The following is a 12,275-nucleotide window of genomic DNA, read 5'->3' on the forward strand; positions in this document are numbered from 1 at the left end:
TAAAACATGTTTGTATGCTAGTGACAGAGACATATCCATGTTAAAGTGGAAGAGGACCTAGAGAAAGGAAACTTGTGTTTTATATTTTATAGATGTCGAGTGTTCAAATTCTGGTCTGACTTGGAATATAGAAATATAGAAGGAAAACCGAAAAACAAGAATTCCTAATTTGGGTCGGATTTTTTTCATTGTCAAGGATATGGGCCTATGTATTAGGCTATTCTTTCAATAAAATGGAACTGTCAAAGCCGAGCCTTTAAATTTTTATTTTTTATTTTTATGAAAGAAATCTATTGAAGAAGATCTAATTAAGTTGAACTTATACAATGTTGGGCCTAATCCACTTGCATTAAGGGGAGTGACCCCGAACTCAAAGCTTAATGTTAGATTTTTCATATATTTCATATTTTATATATATATATATATATATATAGAGAGAGAGAGATAGATAAAATATTATACACATGCATAAATGCACATACACAGATATAAACATTAATATTTTGATACTAGAATAGGTCATAATTTACAAATATATTATATATAAAATTAACAATTTTCACATATTTATATTCGCAATATAATTTTTTAGGTGAACTTACTGTCTTTTAAACTCCAACGAGTATAAAAAAGTTGTTTAGTTTGATATTAAATATGTAAAAAAATTAATTTTTTATTAGGGTTTGACATTGTTGCAAATTGAAATTTTAAAATATACAATTTCATTAGAAAAATAGGATTTGTTATTAGGTAAGTCAATTAATTTTTTATTTCATTAGGAAGATATGATTTGAGTGTGTCCCAATAATGCTTGGTACTTTAAATAAATTCAATAATCTCTCTTGAGATTTTGGGAAATGAATTAATGAAAAGAAGTTTGCTGGGCCTTAGGAGAAGTTTTCTCAATTTCTTTTAAAAAAATAATAATTTTCTCACTCTTGCTTTATTCTAGGACAGTAGAACTGTATTTATAAAAGGATTCCTAACTTGTTATAAAAAATTAAAAATTAAAAAAGGATCCTAACTTTGTTAGGATATTAACAAGGTGGCTAAATGAGTGTGGCGGCTCAATAGTGATACTGGGCTCAGATTTGTAATACGTAATTGTCACTTCTATATTATCATTTGGGCTGCCTAATGTTGTGGACTTGGGTTGGACCAACAGTCTCAAAACAGATCTCATTGAGTTGGACTTGTGCAACGTTTGGGCCTCCTCCAACTGCACCAAGGGGGGATGGTCATGGCCTAGGCTCAAAGTTTCTGTTCAAAACAATAGAAGGTACTCATTTGACAAAGTTTCTGGTTTCATGCAAATTCATAATTTTGAAGTATTTATTTATTTCGTTAAACATTATATAATTATAGTTTATCCAACAAAAAAAAAAAGGCTTTGTTATTTTAAAATTTAAAATAATGACTTATACCTTATCATGTTTATTTTTTTTTTTGAGAAACACCTTATCATGTTTATTAATTTAAATTATTTAATAAATCATAGCTATTAATGAATATATTGCAGAAGTAAGTAACTACGGATTTTTTATCTACCAATCACAACTTGACGCCTTAATAAGTCATGAAAAGAAATGTCTAAAACGATTTTAGGGGATTGTATAAATTTAGGTATTGATTCTCACATCCCTTAGTGTACACCATTATTATACATCACTCATTTCACTTTTTTTTTTTTTTAATTTATTTATGAAGTTTCAACCTATGGCTTTCTGATAATTGTGCTATTTATCATCGAATCAAGACACCAATCAGTTTTTGGTGTAGGTAGGAATTGAATCCCAAATCTCTTATTTAACCATAAAAAATTATACCAATTGACTTAATTAAAACCATCTCATTACACGTTTTAAATGTGAACATCAATTAAAAAAAAAAAAAAAAAAGACATGACACATGAAATTATAAATATTATGTATCACATTTATTTACATTTATAAAAAAAAATATAATAAAAAAAATACATTAGTTAATAGTATTTTAACTCAATTGTTATTTTTTATTTTTTATTTTTTTATTCCTTGCAAACTAGACTTATCTGTGTCTTAGGGTGGTGTGATCTAAGTCCTCTATAATTAAGCTTAAATAGTAGGTACTACGTCCTTATAATAATAATATTAAAAAAAAAAAAAAGAAAAAAAAAAACTAGTTAGCATGTGCGATTTACGCCAATGTCTCCTAAGATATGGTAGACAGTAAAAATATCTTCAATAGGCTCTCCAAACATAAAATGTTCTCTATTATAGATAGTAAACCCACAAAATGACTCTCCAACAGACTCTTTATACTTGAATTTTTTTTGGTTCATGAACAGTAGCTTATCAGACTATGAGCTACTATTCATTCTTCAAATATTTTTTTTCTATTATAATAATAAGAAGATATTGAATAAAAAATGTTAGAAGATGTATAGTTATTAAAAAAAAAATAAATAATAAATGAAGAAATAATATTTAAATAAAATAAAGAACGAGATAGGTAATATATTGAAAAATATATTTAAAAAAAAGTAAATAAGTAAAAGATAAAAACTATTGTTTATTCTCCGGTACAAAAATTTGCCTATTATGCTATGCTCTAAGCGACAGCCTCTGAATCTGATCACGAAGTTCGCATACATAACTAGTAACTGCCACCCTACGCTACACACAAACACACACGGGAAGAGAGAGATGATGAGTGGAGCAGAGAAGGTGGTGTGTGTAACTGGAGCCTCCGGTTACATAGCTTCATGGTTGGTCAAGCTCTTGCTCCAACGTGGATACACTGTCAAAGCCACTGTTCGTGACCCAAGTCAGTATACACTCTCTCTCTCTCTCTCTCTCTCTCAAATTTGGTTTCTTTCAGTTTTCAGTTGCATCATACACTGTTTTGGCATGCTTTAAATTCTGGGTTTGGTTCAACTTTTACATTGATGGAATAATCACCAAGTTTTAATCCATCTTTGGATGTGTCAAAATGTTGTCTTTTTTAGCTAAATAAAATATTGTCCCTTTTATTAAGCTAATAGATACCAATTTCATAAGTAATCTATACAATTTACTTATTTCCTTCCTTTGAGTTTAAATTCATGGGATAGTTTTGAAAATTGGTAATTTTTATTTTGAAAACAGTACTTTAAATGATAGTTTCTTGAAAATTGGGGTTTGGGGACGGGGAGAGTATCAGGGATATTATTTTCCGTTTGTATATATATAAAAAAAAGGGTTTCTGAAAAGTTCAGTGTCAAGGATTAACCAAGGGATTGGTCTCGTGGTTTTCAGGCCATCCATGAGGTTCTGATTCAATTTTTGTTCTAAATAAGTATTTTATGATGTTAAAGTAAGACAAAAATATTGGTTTGACTGCAATAAAAAAGTAGTTTCTTGAAACCAAAATGCAAAAAGATTTGAATTACAATAGTACATGTAGGAAGGACAAGCTTGAAAAGCAAAACTTTTACTAAATCCCATTAGAAGCACTAAATTTTCACTTTATCACTTGGGCAAGGTTATTATAACGTATCTTTGAATGTTTTGGCAATCATCATTCAGAATTTCAAGCATCAGTTACCATAGTTTCAAACACATAATTACCTGTCATTACTTACTTTTTTACTTGACCCTATCATTACTTTCACTTTATAACAAAATGTTAAGAATCTAATATAGTTGCTTTCTAGAAGAAGGAAAAATGCCTAAGCAAAAGAGCCAACTTTTAGAGTTTTTTTCTTTGATGGATGTTTGATACCCAAGTAAAAAGCAATACTTTGTGCACTACAGGAAGAAATTCCTATTATGTTATATCTGTGAGTACATACTTAAAAAAAATACCAAAGAAACCCTTCAGATGCCTTCTTTTGGTGGTGTTCTAAAGGACTTAAACCAAAGTCAGCCCCTACAGGAACATCACAATTACATCTATCTGAGGAGGCAATTTAGGTTCAACTTCATGTACATTGCAACAATACCATTGTTTGTGGATTGAAGGCCTAATACCAGCCAACACTGGTAGATGCCATCAAATGGCTTGAGAACTTGCAAGTTGCAACACTTAAAAATATTTTATTTGCCATTTCTTTAGTTTTTACAAGCTAGTCATATAAGAATGCACTGAAAGATAACATCCCAGACAGTAGTTGTTTATCATCACCATATAGCTGTCTAATTGTGAATTTTTGGGGCTAGCATTCATGTCATGCTCAAGTATTGGCCGTAATGGTAAATCTGTAATTCCAGGACTTAGAGTGTGCATATTCCACTTGTTAAATGCATGAAAAAGGTTTCTGTGTTATACATAGACCAACAAATAAGTGTCTGGTGAAAAAATAATAACGCTTGATTAGTGACAAGTCGCAGTATTCCTTTTCCCAATAAGTAAATCAGTAAGGCATTTTTTGTATGGTTCTTTTCATGTATGTTTCAATATGTTTACTAAGAAATCATTTTTCCACGAGTTTCACATAAAGGGATATAAAGATAGTGTGAACTCTCATTCTAAGGGTATGCTTCATCTTGATTAACCATTTTGGATGTTGAAGGAAAAAAAATCAATGTGTGTATATATGTATATTACTTAAAAGTGTTGTTGTTGAACTTTCATAATTCACTAGTTATGTTTGTATATTCCATAGATGATCCAAAGAAAACAGACCACTTACTTGCACTTGATGGAGCAAAGGAGAGACTTAAGTTGTTCAAGGCAAATTTACTGGAAGAAGGATCATTTGATTCTGTAGTTGATGACTGTGTAGGTGTATTTCATACAGCGTCACCTGTTTTTCTTGCAGCCAGTGACCCACAGGTTCATCTTATAGCATTTTTTTTCCTTGAGGCAAACTCAATCAGTTAATATATAGTTCCAATTTTGCTGTAAATATGGTGATTTTCACATTCTTGCTTCTTTTTGTCCGGTTGGTGCTCCATGTTGCTTGAATCAATTTACAACAACTTAGAGTAACATGCATGATTACTTGATTTAGTAATCTGTGATTCTTACTTTGTGCACGTGCTTTGGCCAACATTTCAAAGGTTGTGATGTTGATTTTATTGAAGCAAATAGAGTTTGGGGGTAAAAAGTGAAAGCCAAATTGAGCAACTAGAGTTGACTTTGGAGAGAAGAATTGCCAAGCCTTAATACTGAGTAGTGTGCTAAATAAAAAAGCTCCAAAAAAGAAAAGTTATATGGTATGGTTTACTCTCCTTGTGTTGATAGATAGTGTGTAGAGGCAAAGGTCACAATGGTTTCATTCTTACAAAATTCTCATTCCAAGGTGTTGGCAACCAAAACTGTTTGAAAAGTTTAATGGGATTAGTTTTGATTGCTTAATTTTCCACTTTTTCCCATGTTTCAGGCAGAGTTGATTGATCCAGCAGTGAAGGGAACACTTAATGTTCTTAAATCATGTTCAAAATTTTCTTCTATCAAGAGAATTATTGTAACGTCTTCAATTGGTGCAATCATGTGCAGCAGAAAACCTCTTACCCCTGATGTGATTTTGGATGAAACTTGGTTTTCTGATCCAGTTACTTGTGAGGAATCAAAGGTGTGCATAGGTTCTACTCCCTGAATTCTTAGTATCCCTTGTTATATTTATCCTGTATAGAAACTCTAATATTTTAATTTAAACACTTAATTGGATGTTTGTTCATATGTATGTATACTACTAACTGACAAAAGTCATTCTTGTAGTCCTTTGTTCATATTGCGGATATGGTAGAATTCTTTTAGGATCTTCACTGTTTTGGATACATTTTAAAAAGATCTACTTGATACAATTAGTCATTGCAGTGAAGTTGGATAGATTCACATTCTCATGATAATATTAAACAACTTTTTAAATAGAATATAATAGATAATGCATTGTTTTTGGCCCTGAACTTAACCCTGGAAGAATCTCTCTCATTTAAAGTTCTTTATTTATTTATTTTTTTTGGTTTCAGCTTTGGTATATGCTCTCAAAAACCTTGGCTGAGGAGGCTGCTTGGAAATTTGCTAAAGAGAATGGGATTGACATGATAACAATGAATCCAGGGCTTGTTATTGGTCCTCTCTTACAGTCAACTACTACATTCAGTGTGGACACAATTCTGAATCTCATAAATGGTACTCTTTGCAACCCATAAGGATATTGTGTATTTTCTATTCTACTACATGACTTTTAAATGTTCAAGTATCTGTTTTGCTCGATCTCAGAAAGAAAACAAAAAGTGCAGAATTAGTTCTTTTGGTGTTTGAACTGCCTTATCTAATAAGGTAGCATATGTTCTAAGCAAAATAAGTATTGATTTAGGGCTATAAATTGTAAGTGCTGGAAAATTTTCTCTAATACTAGGAACCTTGGATCTAATATTCTAACTTTCTGGTTTGGTTGTTTGAATGAACAATAACTGTATCAGTAGTCGAGCTTGGTAAATGTTCGTAAGTTCCTGATTTTTTTGATAGGTATAAGTTCCTGATATTTTGTTATGATAAAAGGTTTATTTCTTGGGATACCTTATGCTACCATTTTTTCCCCTATTCATTACTGAAATCTAGTTCTAATAATATGGAATGTAAATCAATTATAAAGAAAAAAAAAAAAAGGTGAAATAACACCTGATTTTTTGAGAATGCACCTGAATTCAACTATTTTGACCTGCAAAGTGCCCCGCCTGAAATACATAGATCAGGATTATCCTATATTCCGTGGATAGAAATAACTTGTCTCAAAATACAGTGCTCAACAATGTGCTTTTTAGCAGATATTTAAATTGTATAATCTGAGATTAACCAACTTAACTTCTGCATATTAGCAGATGCACCTACTTTTCTTCCCCCCTGCACCTCCTCTCTTTTTAGCTTCAATCATTCCACATAATTCTTCAATAATTTCCTGTATTGTTTTCTGGGTGCAGGATCGTACTCTTCTTATGATGGAAGTTATAGATTTGTTGATATTAGAGACGTGGCAAATGCACATATTCAAGTATTTGAGACTCCATCTGCTAGTGGCCGATATTGTTTAGTTGGAAGAGTTACATCCCATTCTGAGACTCTCAAGATATTGCGTGAACTTTTCCCTGCTTTGTTCCCAACCCAAAAGTGAGTTATGTTACTTACAAGGTATGGAATGTTACTATTTGGTGCCGTAGACAGAGGCAACTAGGTTCAGTTTGCATGTTTTAATGTTCCCTGTGAGGTTATGTTGCTTGTTTTTGATTTACTGGTTCTCTTTATATCTGATGAGCTGTTCCCATCAAGCAACAGATTAGATAGAAGCCATGCCCAACCATTTTTCTAGATCTTTTTTGATTTCCCTCCAACATTCTTTAGCTGTCAAATACCATGGTAACATTGAAGTTTTTTTTTTTTTTTAGTTTATATGATTCTGACTCATGACAGGGAAAAGTAGCGTGGGTGGTACTTTGATCGTGGTAGCCGCATGTTATTAGGAATAGTTAGAACTTAGAACTTATTCATTAATTTGTTAGAAGAGAATCGTGCCAGGGACTTTAAGTATAAAACTGGATATTACAACATGTCTCATAGATTAGGCACTATATTTACAAAGTTTCTGTTGATGCTGGAGAATGAAAACTACAGGAGTTGGCCATATTTCCATTGAGGTTTAGAATGGTTGAAGCAAAAATCTGTGAAATAACTTTAAGCTGTCTGAGGAAAGCTGAAGAAAGACAACACAGTTTGGGATTGTACAGAGAAAACTAGTGATGAATATTGACCCAAGGGCAGAGGAAGGCCACAATGAGTAGATTAGCCCATGGTTCAACTACTATTTACCATGGATAGTGCTGTGTGGTGAAAAGGTATTCTTGTAACTGAGCCTACCTAAGATATGACATGAGGCTCTAATTAGATTCATCAATTTGATAATGTCACTAGGATTATGATATGATTTCCATGAGCTATGAGGTCAGTGAGAGCACAATATTTGCTTCTTTGAATGGTTTCTGTAACTTGTGATGTAACTTAGATTCTAAGACGTTTTGACCCAGAAACAGAATCCTGAAGTAGTTCCCCCCTCTTGGGATTCAATTGGTTTGCAGCTGCCAGCTTTGTTGTCTAAAGCCTGAAATTTATTTCAAGGCACTGCAAACCTGTCATTCAATGATACATGGTCTGTAAGAGTATCATTCTGGTCAAAGGAATATTTTTCTTCTGTAATATAATCCATCAATATGTTTCTGAATAGAATGCTTGAGATTGTCGGATGTCTTGTTAATTTGTGTATGTAACTGTGTTGCAGAAAAAGTGAATGACACATGTTATCATAAAATTGTTTGTACACTTGCAATTTTGGGAGTATATGCAAGGACATGCATATAGAATGATGTTTTTCAGTAATGTCTAACGTTCTTTTTTTTTAAGTGGTAATGTTTAATGTTCTCAAAGGGGTTATGACTATGATTCAAGTGTCCGTATAGAAAAAAAGGATAATTTTTTTTTGCTTACAAATTTTCCTCTCTCTCTTGATGATGATGATGTCCTCCATTATCCACTTCAGACCTGCATCGAATTTTTTGATACATCACAAAGTTTGAAGAATAGTAAATTGTGTCTTTTTCATGACAAGCCTTCTGTGCCGACATTCAAGGTATCCCAGGAGAAGGCAAGAAGCTTGGGTATTAACTTCATTCCTTTGGAGGTAAGTCTCAAGGACATGACTGAAAGCTTAAAGGAGAAGGGCTTACTCAGTTTCTGAATTATGTGTTGTCTTAAAGAAAGTGAAAGCAAGAAGCTTGGGTATCAACTTCATTCCTTTGGAGGTAAGTCTCAAGGACATGATTGAAAGCTTAAAGGAGAAGGGCTTACTCATTTTCTGAATTATGTGTTGTCTTAAAGAAAGTGATATAAGTATATGCAAATAAATGTTATCTTAACACTCAGTTTCCTGGTCTTGAACTTTATTTTCCCATATTGAATGTTCCATGATTTTAATATTTATATATTATTTTGGAGACTATGTTAGCTGGCACAATATGAAAATCAACTTCTCTTGAAGTTAGAATTCAAGTCTTTTGTACAGATTGAACATTTGAACTAAACATTTTTTTTAGTTCCCTAGTCTAGAATCTAGATATATGAAGATGTCTCAATAACTAGCTTATTAGGTTGGTGAACAATCTGCCAATTCACACTTTTGACTTCTGGGAATGTACATTCTTACATAAGTGATAGATTAATTTGCAAAAACATTTTGAAGGCAATGTTCCCATATGGATAGTATATGCAATTGAACCGGATACTAAGAAAGTCCATTTTAAAAGAGATGATCATATGGCTTGATATGTTTGTGGATCTCACAAGTAGAAAATCATTACCAAATACCCCTTACATACTCACAAATCAAATGCTATAACCTTGAAAATATTGCCAACGAGGGATTGCTTTCTATATTCTTGGTTTTTAGATATAGTTTAAATAAAATAAATAAATAAATAAAAAGCTGTTTCAAATTTTCAATGCTTCATTATGCTTTTTCTCTTTACCATTCTTCCCGCAGGTCCTTATTTCTGCCTATGCACTTTAAGAAGATACACAGCCCTTACGAATCTTTGTGATGGCAAACACAAAGTGCTAGAACTTAGCTAATGACAAGCATATATTGCCCAACTTTTTTGTAGCTTAAATCTACAAGTCCCCTCAATATTTTTTTAGTGGATGTGAATTTTAATAAATCTATTGTTGGATTATATTTTTTTCTTATATATTTTATGTTTACAAAATTTCTAGAAAATTAAAGATCAATTGCTATGTAATTAATAAAATATTTAAATTTTAGGTTTTTGTAGTTTAAAATTATGCGTAAAAAAATAAATTTATAAAATGAATAGTAAATAATATCCGATTGACATGAAATTTGACATATGTATTAAGATTTAAGAACATATAGAAAATGCAATTCAATTGTTAGATTTTCAAACTCGGTAATTATGTTAATTTTTTTTAGTACAAAATTTATAACCAAACATTGTCTTATTATTTTGACTGACATGAGGTTCACAATCAATCCAAATCATAAACTTAATATAATCTGAGTCCACCACAATGTCAGATTCGCATAAAAGAAAATAGGTCCAAATTTTCAATGTCATGTCATAAAATACACTTACAGGCCAACACCAGTTTTCATTTATTTTATTTTATTATTCTTTATCCTTGCAGATACCTATCTTTCATCTCTCGTCAATTTTGGAAATGTCCTTATCAATTGTAACAATGGTACCCAAAGGTAAATTAGTCCAAAATGGTTTTAAAAGGGAAGAACATAAAAAGGACAGAGTTTGGTTATAAGCTTAGCTACAATTTCTACTAAAAAATAAATAAATATGACTATATATTCTGAAAATTTAACGGTTGAATTAACTGGTCTTAATGTTTTTAACACACATATTAAATTTTGTGTCAATCGGATGTTATTTACTATTTGATCCATTAGCATATTTTTTATGCATAATTTTAAATTACAAAAAATTTAAAATTTAAAAATTTGATTGATAACATAAATATTGATTTTTAATTTCTTAAAAATTTTTGCAAACATGAAGAATATAAAAAGAAAATATAATCCAATAGTCATCCAAAAATATATATATATAAATAAGTAGAGTTGTAGTTTTATGCTACAACCGAGTTTGTAACCAAATTTTATCCTAAAAAGAATTCTTGAGTTCCTCTTATTTGGTAATTCCAGCCATCTTCCAACAATTCTTGAGTCCATCTTCCAACAGCTCAATCGATTGAAGTAATCACACAACGGTAATACTGTGCAGCTAAAAGGCTACAATTGAGCTAACATAGTAAGAATATATTGTGCAACACTGTCTATTTCTATGCGCAAGGTCATCTTTTAAGCACCCTATAATCCTTGATAGTGTCTTAATTGGCAATACAGTAATTGAGGTATTGAAAGTGATCCTAAACTGATCTACTAGAAATAACTAGTGACGTGAGAAGGATGAAAAATTGAGAGAGAGAGAATTTTTTTTTTTTTTTTTTTTTTTGAGAAGAAGAAAGAAATTTTTTGATTTGGAAGGAAAATGACAAAATAATTTATTAGAGAGCTATAGTGAATTTCACTACCATGTTTCAAATACATATACATCTATCACCCCAAATGCATACTATCTTTTTTCCTCACTCTGGGAGTTATTGTAGTTAATTTTAATTTTAAGAGGGTCTTATAAAATAAGACTTAAAAGTTCTAATAGAGGCTAATTGGAATAAGGTTTTGGTTTATAACTTTGTAAAAAAAAAAAAAAAGAGTTAGGCCGACAATATTTTTACAATAAATGATAGGTAATAAGATATTAGTTTTAATTTAAACTTATCAAAACTACTTTTTTATTTATCAATAATAATCTGTAACAACTTGATATTCAATATTTATTGTGTGAAAATATCGTAAAATGTATTATTTCAAAAAAGATGTGATGAAAGTATTTCTAAAAACAAATGCACAGGGAGGGGAGATAGATGCTATTGGATATTCTCCTAATTAGCTTTTATCAATTTGGAGTAGCTTTTTTGAATTGAATATAACATTTTAACTATTTTTTTCAATAAAATTTAAAAAGAAAAAAAAATTATAGGCGCTACAGTTCTGTAAAACTGATCAAAGTAATTTACAAAAACAATAAAGTTAAAATATAGATTTTACTAATATACACCTTTAAGACAAATATTAATAAATTATTTTAGTAAATTTTTTATAAAATATAATAAATTGATCAACCTTTTTGATAAATTTTTTAATTTCTTATAAAAAGTTTCTAATGAATTAGTGTCGGCATACAGGAGCCTTACAGTATAAGTATTAACACTCATTTCTAGGTACCATTAAAAAAAAAAATAACACTCATTTCTATGGGGCCAATGTCAGATATCTTTTCCTTGTAGTTGGACTTTCTAGGCACAAGTAACTTCAATCATTTTGCTAAAAAAAAAAAAAAAAAAAGAAAACTTCAATCATTTACTACAGAGTATAGCCACTCATGTTTCCTAATAACAACAAAAAAAAGGCTGCTCATCTTAGGTATTTCAAATACATGCATCTTTACACCTAAGAATGAACTATACAAGTTTGAGACTTACTCGTGTATGGGTGGGAAGATGCATGCATCAGAAAACTTTGTATTTTCTCCATCGTTCGGTCCTGACTCGGACAAACACTATACCTGCTATCACTCCTCACCATAAAAGCACCAACACACACTGACACACACAACCGAGTCAATAGCTTCACACTAAAACACACAGATTCACAGAGAGAGATAGAGAGAGAG

At 31.0% G+C, this 12,275-nt stretch overlaps 1 protein-coding gene across 6 annotated transcripts; it reads left to right on the forward strand.

The window, feature by feature from the left end:
• The first annotated feature begins 2,602 nt into the window (after positions 1 to 2,602).
• On the forward strand, positions 2,603 to 8,962 carry LOC115992411 (tetraketide alpha-pyrone reductase 1-like). Of its 6 annotated transcripts, XM_031116605.1 has the most exons (7): positions 2,606 to 2,805; positions 4,625 to 4,794; positions 5,345 to 5,536; positions 5,934 to 6,096; positions 6,888 to 7,074; positions 8,585 to 8,647; positions 8,769 to 8,958. In XM_031116605.1, exons 1-6 carry the CDS (start codon positions 2,685 to 2,687, stop codon positions 8,637 to 8,639), a joined length of 888 nt encoding a protein of 295 aa, XP_030972465.1. In that variant the 5' UTR covers positions 2,606 to 2,684; the 3' UTR covers positions 8,640 to 8,647; positions 8,769 to 8,958. The 6 variants fall into 6 exon arrangements, with proteins under 6 accessions (XP_030972469.1, XP_030972465.1, XP_030972464.1 ...); XM_031116609.1 differs by having other exon boundaries at positions 2,603 to 2,805; positions 6,888 to 7,054; positions 8,495 to 8,962; XM_031116604.1 differs by having other exon boundaries at positions 8,585 to 8,960.
• Positions 8,963 to 12,275: the final 3,313 nt, after the last annotated feature.

This window comes from Quercus lobata, chromosome 5 (assembly GCF_001633185.2).
Source record: "Quercus lobata isolate SW786 chromosome 5, ValleyOak3.0 Primary Assembly, whole genome shotgun sequence".
In the NCBI taxonomy this organism is placed as follows: Eukaryota; Viridiplantae; Streptophyta; class Magnoliopsida; order Fagales; family Fagaceae; genus Quercus; species Quercus lobata.

Coding starts and splice junctions, on each gene's coding strand:
- LOC115992411 (XM_031116609.1), top strand. CDS start 2,685: ATGATGAGTGGAGCAGAGAAGGTGGTGTGTGTAACTGGAGCCTCCGGT. Junction 4,795..5,344: donor TTGCAGCCAGTGACCCACAG/GTTCATCTTATA, acceptor CCCATGTTTCAG/GCAGAGTTGATTGATCCAGC. Junction 7,055..8,494: donor TATTGCGTGAACTTTTCCCT/GCTTTGTTCCCA, acceptor TATCCACTTCAG/ACCTGCATCGAATTTTTTGA.